At 33.2% G+C, this 16,064-nt stretch overlaps 1 protein-coding gene across 2 annotated transcripts; it reads left to right on the top strand.

Annotated features, from left to right (window-relative positions):
- The first annotated feature begins 3,732 nt into the window (after positions 1-3,732).
- On the top strand, positions 3,733-11,856 carry LOC139523280 (uncharacterized). Of its 2 annotated transcripts, none has more exons than XM_071317144.1 (2): positions 3,733-3,960; positions 10,276-11,856. In XM_071317144.1, the coding sequence occupies exons 1-2, from the start codon at positions 3,951-3,953 to the stop codon at positions 11,529-11,531; spliced, it is 1,266 nt and encodes a 421-aa protein (XP_071173245.1). In that variant the 5' UTR covers positions 3,733-3,950; the 3' UTR covers positions 11,532-11,856. The 2 variants fall into 2 exon arrangements, with proteins under 2 accessions (XP_071173245.1, XP_071173244.1); XM_071317143.1 differs by lacking the exon at positions 3,733-3,960 and adding an exon at positions 6,396-6,496 and having other exon boundaries at positions 10,276-11,683.
- Positions 11,857-16,064: the final 4,208 nt, after the last annotated feature.

Here is a 16,064-nt window from a genome sequence, read left to right as displayed (position 1 = left end):
TATAGAAAAACATCTTTTGAAATGCATTATGGGTTTTATTACCATGCTACCGTACGCACATAAATTACGCAAAAACGGATTTGAATGTTATCTTATCAAAATATATAGCTCTAAATCGAGTTTATTATTGATTTTACAACCCATAAATCAATCCTATTCAAACGTGTATTTGAAAACTTCCAACTACGTACGTTTAACAAGTGCATGTAAAGGAATACGCAAATATTCGCCTGAAATATGGTCCAAGGTGTTGCATCTAACCTTTTGATAGTGGTTCGGTTTAGACTGCTTGTCTGTCCATCAAGTGCACTAACAACCTTGAGGTTTAAAAGTGTATCAACACTATTTGATACATGAACGTATTGTTGATATATACATATTGGTACCAAATTTATGACAACTGTTTTTTATTAACCAACTAAGTACATTATTGCCAAAACTGGTTATTAAAAATAACATATTTTCTGTAATGGCCCTGTTTTTTCTGTAATGGCCCTGTTTTTCTGTAAAGGCCCTGTTTTTCTGTAATGACCCTGTTTTACTGTAATGGCCCTGTATTAATGCCCAGCTTGTTTGTATTAAGCCCAGATAGGGTTTTTAATAAAGTTAATAAAATTAAGCTGTAAAGAGTATAATACCTTTTTGTATCTTATTCAATTTAGTAACCAGCAACAAACATTAAAGAACCATATAAAGGGATCACTGTTCATCCTGTTTTTTCAACACATAACTTCTTTGATATATTTAAAGCTTGATCATGGTGAAGTACAAATTATTTTATTTTCAAACTAAACTGTCATTTAAAGAGTCAGAGAGTACATCAAGTTGGCAACAACACATACACTTTTTTCAGTTGGTTAATAAATGTATTAAGAAATGGTTGTTTTTATAATGGCCCTGTTATATGTCGTTGGTCAGTAATAATAGCCTCGGATGTCTGTAATGGCCCTCGGCGTTGCCTCGGGCCATTACAGACTTCCTCGACCATTATTACAGACCTTGGACATATAACAGGGCCATTATAAAAACACCCATTCATTAATACTATAATAATCCCCGAACGTATGATAATGTCCCGTCTTATAAAAAGAAAGATAAACACTCGGGTAAACATTCTCTTAATCAATATGTATACAGGCTACCTCTAATATTTCGGTTTATTCTGGCTATCCCTACATTTTGAATTTTATAGGCAAAAAAGTAAAATTTTATGTAGGAGTTCCCAGAATTTGTATGTAAACAATGGGATTATGTAGGATTATGTTCTAACAAAATTTAACTAATGAACCAATGTAACTCCAGGTAAATCTTGTTGAAAATGAAGAAAAAGAAAAAAATTATTACAATATTTTATAAAAAAGAATTAAAAGCAACTTTTGGGTAAATAATATTCAAAAAACACAAAATGAATTTATAGGCTAAATGTAATTCACAAACATCAAAATTGTAGTATTTTTTCTTCGAAACAAAGCATTAAATTTTGAGTTATATTACATAATGAAGTAAAGAACCAAAAGTACATGAAATTGACATTAAATCAGAGCACTTATACAGTTACAAATTTCTCTTAATTTAACACACAAGAAAATACAAAGTCTGAATCAATGTTCAGTAGATGAGAATCAGCATCTACATACTTGTTTTCAGTGTTTGAATACAAAAATAAGAAAATGTGGTATGTTTGCATATGCGACAACTCATCAAAAGAGACCAAAATGACACATGAAGAGATTAACAACTTTGATAGGTCACCAGATGGCCTTCAACAATGAGCAAACCCCTATCGCATGGTCAGCTTAAAAAGGCCCCGAAGTGACAAATGTAAAACAATTCAAACGAGAAAAACATATAAACAGTAACAAAAGGATACCACTAAATAGGGACAAGCATTTTCAGAATGTGGTGGTGTTAAACTCGTTTGAAGGCGCCAGTCCTCTCTCTTACACGGACAGTAGTGTAACAGTACAACAAAAGAACAAACTATATAAAAAAAAAAAAAAAAAAAAACAGTTGAAAAGGTCGCTTAATTCATCAGATGGATACAAATAGAAAAATATCTTACACTAAAGTGGGTGTCAAATGGGTGTAGACGAGTACTAATACTTATGTTCTTCTTCGCTATACTCATACGAACATAAAAATTGTCTTAATAATACGTAAATAAAACAAAAAGCAATTTGGGATGAGAATTTGTACTGATCAGTTTAATAAATAATAGAAATAAATTGTGACAACTCTGGTCATGTAAATCTTGTAAATCGTGGTCTCTGGGTCTCCGAACAATGGAAGGAATTCTACAAATATAAAAATGTTCAATCAGAAAAAGATATAACTGCAATTACATATCGTGAATGCAAAATATACGTGTCGAACTGATCAGTAATTTTTTCTCGACAAGAGAAAAGGCGCGAAATCTAGATATATATGTGTGAAAACCGAATTACTGATTTAAGCGTATGCGAATATTTATACGCCAAATTAAGAAATGAATATCCCCACAACAAAATGAAAATTTGTACAGATTTGAATGTACTCTCAGTTACTGACAGCTAGTTCAAAGCCAATAACAACTAATAAAAAAAAATCATGCATCTCGGACTAAAATATCAATCAAGCTGCACACATCCAACATTCTATGGATTTCGAAAAAAGACGTCACAAGACCTTCTGTTGTTGTTTAATTAAAAATCATTATTTATTCAAATAATGAAAATAATTAAATCTTTGAAGCTAAAGTTGAAATTGTTGGGTACTATTAAATGCTTTAACTACCTTTACTTTTAAACAGTTTATTTCTAGCCTTTTAAAACTATAGAAATTTAGAGATTTTCAAAGTCAAAATTTTAACTTTAATGTTGATATACAAAATTCAAAATTTCATCATCCTTTAACAATTCGAACTTGAATTTCAAGATGTTAAAAGTCAAAATTTCCATTTATATATTTCACTAAGTTCTAAGCTTAATATATGTATATTATAGTTAACGGTATATTATTGTTATATGCATCTGCCAGTGCTCACTTTTAAGACTTGTGACGTCAAATTTTAGGAATTTTTAAAATATGTTCATAAGACATAAAAAAAAAAAAATGGCCAATCTGAAGGCGTTGCGGATATATCTTTTTTTTTTAATTTTTAAGTGGTACATGTATTCCATGGAGGATTTTTGAATTTATCATTTTATCAGATGGTGACCATGATTTAATATTAAAAATAAATTAGGTGTTTAATCTATTTGTTTCATTTACCTTTAAACATAATTTATTTTTTTTCTAAATTTTTAGAATCACACCTTTTATTCACCTTAATTTGTTGAAGATCTTTGAAGGCAGAATTATCATAACAATGAAAGGTCAATGCTCAACGGGCAATTTATACTGCTATAAAATGAATGGGATGTTCCCAGTTTACAAATGGTTGAAAGACTGATAAATTAACCCTCTAAAGAATTATATAATAGATATCTCTGACGCTTTGCAGCATCGTGATGTCAAAAATCAATATAACCTAAATATGTGGGGGGACATGTGTATAAGTGGCTCAAAATCCATTTTATATATTGTGTTGTCGAAACTGTCAACCGGCGATATTTTAAAATCAATCTTGAGCATATAATGAATCAGTTTCCATGGCAATCAATATGCGGCGCCGAGACACTTTTAGTGTTAATCAGAATGATAACGAGAGGATACTGCTATGTTGGTGTGCGTTATATTTAAGCTGATTATCATGTACACGCAGCAAACAGGACACAAATTACACACGCTGCAAATACACAATGAATGATTTAGTAGACTGAAGATGTCAATAAAGATTACGATCTCATTGTTTAACGGTCAAGTGAACTAAGGAAAAGGAAAGATTATAAGGTCAAATCAACATTAATGGATCCTGTTATTTGTCAAAAGTGAATTTGTGTGCAAGGTTGCAATTATTTTTCGAAAAAAAGATGTTGTCTGGTGAGTAGACATTTGTAATCATAAATTTTAAAGTTTGAAGGACTTTTCATACATTCAATGATTCATGTATGTATATTTTGACAATTTATAAGCTTGAAACAGGCACGAAAGCGGGTATGATTTGGATGATATTAGAGAGCAAGCCCCCCCCCATCCCCCCAAAAAAAACCAAACCCCAACAACAACAAAACACAAAAAACAGTACATTTTGATTCTGATCTTTTGTACAGACATGAAGTTATATGTCCTAAATTTGAACAAACATTTTTATTATGTCTCCCGCTAGACCATGGCATGTAGCATTGACCATTGTACTATTGTAGACCGAATAATCTGTCTCTGGAAAGAAAACATTGTCAGTTTTACATTTTCTTTTTAACATTTGGCTATTTTTTATGTGTGTCCACACGTATTTCGAGACGGTAAACATGGTAAACAAGGAATACGGATGAAGTCTGTCCAAATAATTACGAACTAGCTTCGGAACCGTAGCTAAGAGCAACGAACAACCACCGTCTTCAAATTTTATTTTATTTTTTTGCAGGGGGAAGTCGTCACAACAATTTAATAAATGATTTTAAATTCAAGTCTCCATAAAATTTATGGAGGCTTGAATTTATACTGGTTTTACAACGGGTTGGCCCTTTGTTCAAGGATATTTTACCACGAGTGAAGGCGCCGAGCGAGGAGGGTTAAATACCGGCATAAAGGGCAAACCCGTGGTGAAATCAGTATAAATTCTAGACCCCGCGATTTTTTCTCTTCTAATAGAACAAATACGGCACTTTCTTTTTGATCGAAGCGCTCTAGGTTTGACATGTTAACATGGTTAAGACAAATATTTGGCGTTCCCACAGAACTGCCAGAAGTCCAATTTGCAAATAAATTCTGTTTTCCCCTATGTTTAACAATGGTACAATTTTTATGGTAAAGGAGGAACCATTGATCTTTAATGCAAAGACTTTGACAAATTGTTTAAACCATAGTTTACCAGCCAAACAACAGAATTGCCTTTTAATTTGTTTCTTTGATGTGTAAAACATGATATTTCAACTTAAAAGATTTTTTTTTATAGGAAGGGTGTTTATGGTTCTTTCAAAGTAAAATTTTATTCTCATGTTTTCTTGTCTAAATGATTCTAATTTCTACGAATGCTTGTATGGTAAATTTAGTTAAAATCAAATAAAAATACCCTACGCCCCTTTTTCAAAATAAATTTAAAGACGCATTGAGTTTGATGATACATGTGATAAGGGTTAACAATTTGCTTTAAGTTATTTTTTTTATCTTATGCATGTTAAGCTCAAGATTTAGATTTTCTGTTAAGAATCTGACTGCTCATTATAATGTTTGGTTAGGTCCGAAACTGGAAGATATCATTTATGAAAATAATTATATTATTCCACGCCCTCAAATGCGTTGTAAAAAAGTTACAAAGTTCTGGATGACGATTCCCATTTCTTTTTATGATGTAAAATAAATAATGATTAAGAAATGTCTTTTTTAGCGATTTAAAATATTTTCCAAATCCTAGTCAGCCTGTGAAATCCTTTATTAAACAGTGTGACATCGGGAACTGAGTACAGGGGGGGGGGGGGGGGGGGGGAACTTGAGGTCATCATGTTTTGTTGGTTTTTTTATACTTTATTTTATATAAATGTAAATGTCATCATTATATTGTAGTTTATACGTGTAATTGTTATTATGCCTTTGATCCTCTAATAGGTGTAATTTGTGCTTGATAAAGTATTAATTATATATATTATCTGTATAACACATGTAACACATGTTTAACCCATTGTATTGATATTTATATCCCAAGCGAAATCAATTTTAATTTTAACTTTATTTGCAAAAAATGAAACCCTGACGGGTTCAAATGCAAACGGAATATATATAAGTATGCATTCAACATGTTCAACAATGGTGTGCAGGTTCCTGTTGTCGATAAACCACTAGAATACTATAGAGTATCCAAATTGTCGTTAAAACACGTATTCATGAAATCTTATTAATTAAACAAGTTAAAGTGGAAATGAAAGAAATGTAAATGTACTACACTTTAATACATACGTAATCTAGGGCATGGATATCGGTATCCCTAGTTGAGCTGTACAAGGCATTATGGAGGTATTGTAACATTTTTCTACAGGACATGGATAACTAGACCGAATAATCTGTCTCTTGTGTGGGTACATTTGTCACCGTATGGACAAATAAAAAAAAAAAAAAAATAGCCAAATGATGAAAAGAAAATATTAAATGACAAATGTACCCACACAAGAGACAGATTATTCGGTCTAATGGATAACTAATCCCAAGGCTTTACATTGTAAATTGTATATTATACAATAGATAGGTATTACATCTTTGACTATACAAATCCTTTATAATCTTAAGTATACATTCAACAATGGTGTGCAGCTTCCTGTTGCCAAAAGAAGTGTTCGATACACCGGTCGCGAGTGTCGTTAAAGCTTCCTCATGAAAGTGGATTTAGTTAAATTAAAGTGGAAAGAAACGAAACGTAAACATGGTAAATGTACTACACTTTATTAATTTTATATTATATTATTAACTTCATCTCCTATATTAAGCAAGTAATTCTTTCATACATGTGCTCATTGTAATGTTGAAGGCTTCACGGTGACCTATAGTTATTTCGGGGGCTTTTATGGCTGACTACGCGGTACGGGCTTTGCTCATTGGTGAATGCCGTACGGTGACCTATAGTTATTATAAAAAAAGAGAAGAAAATGTGGTATGATTGCCAATGGTCCAACTCTCGACTATAGTTGTTAATTTCTAAGTCATTTAGTGTCTTGTGAAGAGATGTCTCATTAGCAATCTGAATCATACCAGATCTTTCTTTCTTTTTTATAAATAAGTATTGTTCTTTTGTACTTGACTAATTGTTTATCATGTTTATGTAATTTGCTCATGTTGTCCCTTCTTGCTCCACTTATAATTTCGAATACAGTATATTTGATCATATTTTATTCTATCCTGTTGGGTTTTTCTTGGTTTTTTTCATAAAGTATGTTCGATTGATTGATTGATTGATTATTGGATGCTTAACGTCCAGTGGCAAATGTTTCATGCATGTTGTACGATTATCGATACACAAATAATATATGATACTAGACGACATTGTAGAACCTCTTTTAGTCAGCAAGAGATGACTCTACAATGAGTGTTGCGACAATATTTTTGGCGGTTTTAAATTTAATAACCATGTTATTTGTCAGTTCTGTCATATATATTTGATTTCGGAGAAAACTTGCGGCGTCGAAGTGAAATCTGGATTGTTTATACATGTATATACATAAAATGTATAATTATCTGAAGTTTTCAATGATAAAAAAGATAAACATAATTATTGACATCCTGAAAATTGAACACCTCAATATAGACTTTACCAAATGATATAAATTCGGAAGCAGGGATTACAGATTAAAACATCCTGCTTTCAATGTTTGTATTATTAAAGTTAGTGTGTGAAGGGCCGCTTTCGACTATGTTGCAAAAACCTTAACATGTAAATTTTAGATCTAACCCCCTTCTCTTCAGATGTCAAGTTCAATCTTGAAAAATACTAACTATTTTTGTGGCCCATTTGTATCACAAATAAACCTATTGAGAAAAGGAAGTATGTGCATTTTCATTGACCTAAGGGAGCTACCATTTGATTTTTATGGGGGGGGGGGGGGGGGGGGGTTTGAGTAAAAAAAAAGGCAGGATGAGACACTTGCAAAAAAAAAAGTCAGGACGACAATTTAGGTAAAAAAAAGTCAGGATAAACTGAAAAAAAAAGGCAGGACCGAACAGAGTGAAAAATAAAAAGGCAGGACAGATATTACAACAAAACAAAATGCAGGACAAAATTTTTCATCCTAGCCCCCCATAAAAATCAAATCATCGGGTAGCTCCCTAAATCGACACAAATTTGTAAATTAACACATTTACATGCACTTGAAATCTTAACTTTGTGAATGGGGTTTAAGTAACGTTTAAATATGTTTTGAATCGACTGATGTTAAAACTAGAATAAGGAAAAAATATAACACTCGTTCAAACGTAAAGGCCAAATGTTGGAAGAAACTGGTAGTGGCAAGCCGACATTTATTACGTTTATGTTTTATTTTTGTTGGCATTGTAATTTACAAAATGCAGATTCAGTACAATGTCTGTTTCATAGATTTATTAACCAATTATCTTGTTTGTGTATTTTCGTCGTATATAGATCTATATCATATAAAAATAAGAAGATGTGGCATGATTGCCAAATGAGACAACTCCCAACAGAGACCAAATTGACGTAGACGTTCATCACGTTAGTAACTAGTATAGGTCATCGCAAGGTCGTTTGAAAATAAAAAGCTATACAAGTTCATTTTCAACAGCTGTTTTTTGTGTGTAATTTTTTTCAAATATTGAACATTTATGTACAATATGACAGCAGAACTGAGTCACATGACGACTTCATATGATTAAGCACCGAAAATACTTAAATAGGGAAAATATCATCAATATATAATTGGAAATACGCCTATGTGAAGGGTATACATCAATTATTTTAAAATTGCATAACTGCTCCCAGTTATTAGGTCGATTTATACAGTATGAAATACGGAAACCTCAAATAAGACCAGACTTATGTAAGTTAAATGCCAAGCCAGTGGAGTGACAAATCATGAAAAAGTCGCTTGTTTTGAGAGTTTAATGAAACGAAATACCCCAAGGCTGAAAATCTACATCATGGTAGAGTATATATTTAAACTATCAGTTTAGCCCTGTCGTAGTTTTCACACGGTGCTTGTTTTTTTTAATCAAAGGGTATTATATTCATTTATTTATCAAAATAAGACCAAAATTAGCCATGAGGTATTTCGCTCCATTAACAAATGTTAACACAAAACTCAGATCAAGTACAAATTTGAGTAGCATCTTTTTACTGTTCTTGATTTATCCCTTTATAATGTTGTATGCAAGCGGGGGCATTCATCTGTATCCATGGGGGACACATTGATTCTCCATTTATTTCAGTTACATAATTGGTTCATTGACAACTTTAATTTTAATACATGTGTATTAGCGTTTTCTATGTTTATGTCTATATGTCTGTTGAAGGTTTGGGTGTAAAAATCATATGGATACAAATTCGGGAATAAATGACTCGGTTCTAATACAGGGTTTTACTATATCAACATATTCCCAACGTATTCCTATGGATAAGTACAGCGATTTAAACCTGTATATCAGGTCACTCAGCTATAGAGAATCTTTAGAAGCATCGGGTATGGTTTCCCTTGATTTAAGCCAAGCATTTATACATATCTTGCCTGCATGAGTTCAACCAAGCCTAATACGAGATTTGATATCTTTCGTGGGTGTTCGACTGAGACTCGTACGGTATCTTTCCTTTGAGTGTAACCGTGTTCAAATAGAGCCTCGTAGTAGACTTGCTTTCATGCACGTGGATGTTCAACCGACCATCGCTCGAGTCATGCTATGCATGTTTAATCAAGCATCGCTAGAGACATGATGGATTTCGCGAATAGTCAACCAAGCATCGTTCGAGACAAGATATCTTTTGTGAGTGCTCAACCAAGCATCGTTCGAGACATAATGTCTTTCTTGAGTGTTAAACCAAGCTATCATTCGAGACATGATATCATTCACGAGTGTTCAACCAAGCATCGATCGAGATATGATTTATTTACTGTGAGTGTTTAACAAAGCATCGCTCGAGACATGCAAGATTTCGTGAATAGTTAACCAAGCATCGTTTGAGACATGACATCTTTCGTGAGTGTTTAACCAAGCATCGTTCGAGACATGATGTCTTCTAGAGTGTTCAATCGAGCGTCGTGCGAGACATGATTACTTGCCTACGGGTGTTCAACTAACCCCATCGTGCAAAACATGATACGGTTGTTCGAAAATGAGAATTTTTTTTGCGTATTTTAAGTCTCTTGATTCACATATCTTCGGCTTTTGAAAACATAAGAACATATAGACTCTAATGTAAAACTGTGTCGATTTGGTATTCTTGGATCAGGCTGCGCTCGGCATAATCCTTAATCGTGATGTTTGTCGAGTATCTGAGGAATATGGCCGCCTTCCATTTAAAGAAATCATATTTTTGTATGATTCATTATTTTATTGAATTGTTGTCAATGACTCAACTATTTCGTGCATGTATACATCCGCTTCAAGTTCAACCCCACATACCTGACTGTTTAATATTATATATTAATCACAATAAATTATTTATCCAATCATTTAAAACAAGTTTTTTTTTAATTATTTCAGATAAAGGTGATGTAGTTCATATGAAGGAACCCGTTGTCGAGGCAACCGGATGGTTGTCTAAGAGAGGGAGTCATTTTAAAGTTCTGTCATTCTGTCTAATATGCACTATTGTCTATATCTATTTATACTCAAATTTGACCATTCGAACTATGGTTGTTAATGATATGATGCAGAATACAATTAATGATCTCCAAAGATGGAAAAACAAAGTGGAGGGATGGGTGAGAGGATTTTCGGAACTTTCTCAAAATCAAAGTATTGTTAGTACTGTGGGACAAGTGCAAACAGAATATAGAATAGAAAAAAATAATGAGTCTATACATTTATTCGACCCAGTACAAACAACAACACAATCCCAATTATTAACTCAACATTGGACAAAATATAAAACACTTAAAGAACGAATCGCAGCTTTAAAGGACGCTATAATCAGGAACGAGGTTGACCCATTGTTAACTTTATTCACAACGTGGCCGACTAAAGCAGAAAAATTCCTTGTACATAACAGCACAATTAAAAATTGGAATTCATTGTATCCATTTGTGAGATCGGTTTTCTTTACAAACGAAGAAGATTTAGCGTCTAGGGTGAAATCGATGGGATGGTCCGTCTTGCCAATCGTACAATCTGCAGTAGGGATTCCTATATTAAAGTACATGTACACAGATACGATGTTGAAATTTAAGTCCACATTTTACGCCTATTCAAATGGTGATATTTTATTCACTGAAGGTTTAGTCGAGACATTAATTTCTCTTTTGACTTCTGATCTTGACTTCAATAAGCCATTAATGATAGTCGGCCAGAGAACAAACGTTCAAGATATGACACAGGATGAAACTTCATCTTTTGACAAAATTATACAAGCTTCTAATAGAGGAAAACGGTTTACCCCTTATGCAGAGGACTACTTTATAACGAACGCTATTTACCCTTGGAAGGAGTGTGCGGAAGTCGTGATTGGCCGAAGAGCATATGATAACTGGCTTGTATTGAATGCCAGGAAACGCGACCACATAACAATTGATGGTACTAAAACTATACTAGCAGTTCACCAAACAACGAAAGCTGGAAATTTTGAAGGACATGGTAGACCAAACAGTAACTATAATGATAGATTGTTGGTTAAACTTTATCGTCGTGTTTATTATGGGTCAGGATTAACTTCGTGTACCTCGTATTACACTTTACCTAGTGCTTCAGGAGGATCAAAACTTGAAAAAAGAAAGGTTCATAAAAGCTGTTTCCCTTTGTAAGTGTCACTCATTGATGTCACCTCTCGAACTTTTAAACTGAAGGTATTCCTGTTTGCCGGATGGTATATATACATGTTTGCGCTCAGAAACGGAAGGTATACCTGTTTGCTCTTATACATAATTGTAAGCAAGTGCATACCTGTTTCTTTGTATTTTATTTCTGACGATTTCCATGTAGCCAAATTTTTACAAGTATTTAAAATACCAAAGATATATTATTATACAAGTGGGTATTTAAGTAAGTATTTATTACAAGCAATGTATACGTCAAACATCGAGTTGACGTTTTAAATATGTTGACAATTTTCCTCTCAGTTCACAAGGGGTACAATCAAAATCACGTGATGGATATACACACACCGGAAGTAACAGTCGAGCAGACCGCTTAATAGGTAAGTAGTCGTATTTACTTGTTTATATCAATAAAATTAAATAAATAAGGTAGTGCACCGAATGTCGGATACTATCTAGTTTTGAAATACACAATTATCCTTGCTGGAAAGCGTGCAGTTAATGCTAACACTTCGACACAGTTCCAAAATTTCACCAGATAACTGTGTCGAAGTGTTTGCAATAACTGCACGCTTTTTAGCAAAAACAATTGTGTATTTTAAAACTACATACTATCCGACATTCGGTGTGCCAACTTATTAATCAAAATTTAATTGATATAAACAAGAAAATGCAACTACTAATCTTTCAAGCGGCGAGTTCGACTGTAACTTCCGGTGTGTGTATATCCATCACGTGATTTTGATTGTACCCCTTGGTTCAGGGCGTATACAACCAATCCAAATCTCAACAATTTTAATTTTTATTGTTTAAACATTACTGATTGTGTACCTTGAGTTATTGTCTACCTTTAAGTACTTCAGTGCTGGTCTTTTATTTAGATACATATTAATGTGTTTTATTGACCTTTAGGTAATGTGCTTGACCTTTAGGAGATTATGTATTTATAGCAGATCCATGTTATTTATTCACAATTGTTTAATACTCGTCGATTTATAGAGCTCGACATATTTTGCAGACTTGTCTATTATTGAAGACTAATTAGATTTTTTTGGTTTTGGTATTTTATGTTGTGGGATTGCTGTCACATTATCGAAAACTCAACATTCATTTTAGTTCATATTTGAAATCCGAGGCTTTAGTTAGGTTGTATGACCTCAGATGAATATTCATTCGATATTTTTATATTTTTGTTTAACCTATTTGTATATGTACCCTTTTAAACTCGTATTTCTGTTATACGTTCATGCATAATATTTACATATTTTATTTTAATGTATTTTAATGCAACGTGTTTGTGGTTAACCCTAACTTCTACCATGTACCATGTGTACTATGATCCTGATGTCGAATTTTTTTCTGAGACAAGTGCCTGTAGAATGTAGGGTCCTTGAAAATATTTCCGTTAGACAAAACAACGATACTTGACAGTTGAAGTCGACTGGATGAAATACGGATACTGTGGTCCAAGTGGTAAAACAAGTTTATATGAGGTGTGTCCACATCTTCGGTTTTAGCGGGTTTTTAATTCTAAAAACACTGCCATTTTCATCAGTTTTTGTTGCGCTGAGAGAATCGGAATGGCTTTTTGTAACCGAAAGTATGCAAACGGTAAAGAGTGTCTGTGTACCATACATAAGACATTTTACTTACTTTCTCTCATTTCCTTAAATTTTAATTGGCAGTACGAGATAAATCTATAGAGAAAGGTACCAATTTTAGTTTTTTTTGGAATTTTTATTGAATGTACCTATAAGTATCATATCCATGCATATACATGTATAAAGAGAAAACACATAAGAAGGGAATATTTGATCTTGTCTGAGTAAATGCTTCATTAGTATTATATTCAAGAAAATTTAAGGAAAAAACGCATAAGAAGTACAATTATTTTATAATACAATCTTATTAGATATCATGTTGAACAGGACATCAATTTGACCCATGATATGTGAATCAGCTACGTAAAGATTTTAATAATTCATATATATCATTGTATATAGTTAAACGTGGCCTGATTAAGTTATTGAATATTTAATCATATCAGAGGGAAATCCAAGGGATTGTGTGAGGAACTCGAGACATCTCAATCATTCAGGGATAAATTTTGTCCTCACAACGGATCATTGGTAGAGGGGTTCAAAGTTCGAAAAAAAACTGGACAGACATAACGCCTATAATATTATTCAACTGCACAAAAATGAAACTTCAGATTTGCCAAACTTTATTATTTTTGTAACTAGCTATATAAAGTATATACTAATATATAGTGTATATCAAAGTCAATATTTCCCATGTTTGAACGACATTATGAAATTATTTTCTACCCTAACTTAGGGGTTAATCAATGGCCATAAAACGTCTCAATATTTCCCACGTTTTCAGTGTAAATATCGTATAACACTCAATTATTTACGACGTACACTCTGGAGTACGAGACATACGGTATATTTACAATCGAACATAATCACAGATATTATAGTATATCATGTTTCTAAATTTAAGATACAAATTGCCCACACAATGACACATTAATTCACACTCCTTGTAAAATGTGAAAGGTTAACATTGATTATAAACCTTGCTCGAAACCGGGAGCTCGAAACTTGTTATTACATGTCTTAATTCCTAAGTTTATTACAAAATAAGTCGTAATACCTGTGTAGCTGGCTAGTTTGTCTTTAAAAGTAGCGGATCACGAATTTTTCATAAGTGGGGGGCCCACTGACTGCCTAAGAGGGGACCTACTCCGGTCATGCTTCAGTGATTCCATATATAATCCACCAAATTTTTCCCATAAAAGGAGGGGGGTGTGGGGGGGGGGGGGGGGGGGGTTGGCTATGGGTTTTTTTGGAAAAAAAGTTTGTTTCCAGTTTTGGGAGAAAAAAATAACTTGTTTTTGAATTCGCCGCAGACGAAAAAAAAAGTTTATCCAGAAAAATAATCCATAGTCCCCCCAGAAAATCAAATGGTTGCTGTCTAACTGTTTTGATCTGTATGTAAGAGTTGACACATATATAACTGTTTGAATCACTATCTTGAATTGGATTAGTAACATATATAGACCCAAACAAAAAGAAACCAGTTGTTGATCTCGGACTGATCTTCTATACTTTTAAACGAGAAGACCTCATTTTGTGTGTCGCTTCTCTTCCTTCCACAATAAATTAATCATCATGACCCAAACTGAATAGTCATACGAATAGATGACAAATGCGACTATGCATGGTACCTATAGAACACAGAGGCGGTCAGATGAAGGAAACAATATCCGGACGCCTTTATTTTCATTTTTCTCCCAAAATAACTTTTAAGTCATACAAGACTTCCGGTTTTAAACTTGCACATAATTTTCATAACAGTACTCGGGGACAACAATAATTGTGCGTTGATAGAGACTCTCTATATAATATAGCAGTGATCACATGGAGAATTAACTTGAAAATGATAGTTAATATCAAATACACTTTATTTATAGTATCTATGTGTATTACGTTCATAGTTTACAGACACGCGAAAATAAAGGAAATTAACAGATTCTGAAAACAAAAAAATCATGAACGGTCTTTGGAAAAAAGGGAGAGGGCTTAAAAAAATTCTCCTGTCTCCAAGTACATATGAATTTTGATACCTTTTCTGAATTTCTCCAGACATAAAATCTTTTCAAAATTCTCCCTACAATAGTTTACATACTTTCAACCATTCTTTAAATGCCCGCGATTTCGCGGGTGAGTTCTAGTAGCTATTTGAAGTAAAGATAAGCCATTCTTGTTGAAGCATTTTTTTCTTTTTCATTAAAACTCCCGTACTGCAACAAAGATTTAAGCGTATAATATCAATGTTCATAATTAATATCTTCTAATTAGTTTCAAATACTGTGTGTGAAATTTAAATTTATTTTAAGGTTGATATAAATATATATCAATAATTTTAATTTTCAGATAGTTTTAGTACTGATTTTTATTTGTAAATAAGTCATGTTTGTTTTTTATGCCCCACCTACGATAGTAGAGGGGCATTATGTTTTCTGGTCTGTGCGTCCGTTCGTCCGTCTGTCTGTCTGTCCGTTCGTTCGTTCGTCTGTTCGTTCGTCCGTCTGTCCCGCTTCAGGTTAAAGTTTTTGGTCAAGGTAGTTTTTGATGAAGTTGAAGTCCAATCAACTTGAAACTTAGTACACATGTTCCTTATGATATGATCTTTCTAATTTTAAAGCCAAATTAAACTTTTGACCCCAATTTCACGGTCCACTGAACATAGAAAATGAAAGTGCATGTTTCAGGTTAAAGTTTTTGGTCAAGGTAGTTTTTGATGAAGTTGAAGTCCAATCAACTTGGAACTTAGTACACATGTTTCCAATGATATTACCTTTCTAATTTTAATGCCTAATTATATTTTTATGCCCCACCTACGATAGTAGAGGGGCATTATGTTTTCTGGTCTGTGCGTCCGTCCGTCCGTCCGTCTGTCCGTTCGTTCGTCCGTCCGTCCGTCCGTCTGTCCCGCTTCAGGTTAAAGTTTTTG

The sequence above is a fragment of the Mytilus edulis genome, chromosome 5 (genome assembly GCF_963676685.1).
Source record: "Mytilus edulis chromosome 5, xbMytEdul2.2, whole genome shotgun sequence".
NCBI classification, from domain to species: Eukaryota; Metazoa; Mollusca; class Bivalvia; order Mytilida; family Mytilidae; genus Mytilus; species Mytilus edulis.
Note: the sequence above shows the minus strand (reverse complement) of the source record. Positions and strands in the feature narration are given on the sequence as shown.

What these genes read in the sequence shown, in the direction of transcription:
- LOC139523280 (XM_071317143.1), top strand. Translation starts at nt 6,445, where the DNA reads ATGAAAGTGGATTTAGTTAAATTAAAGTGGAAAGAAACGAAACGTAAA. An exon ending in AGAAACGAAACGTAAACATG is followed by an intron (nt 6,497 to 10,275) that starts GTAAATGTACTA and finishes TAATTATTTCAG; the next exon opens with ATAAAGGTGATGTAGTTCAT.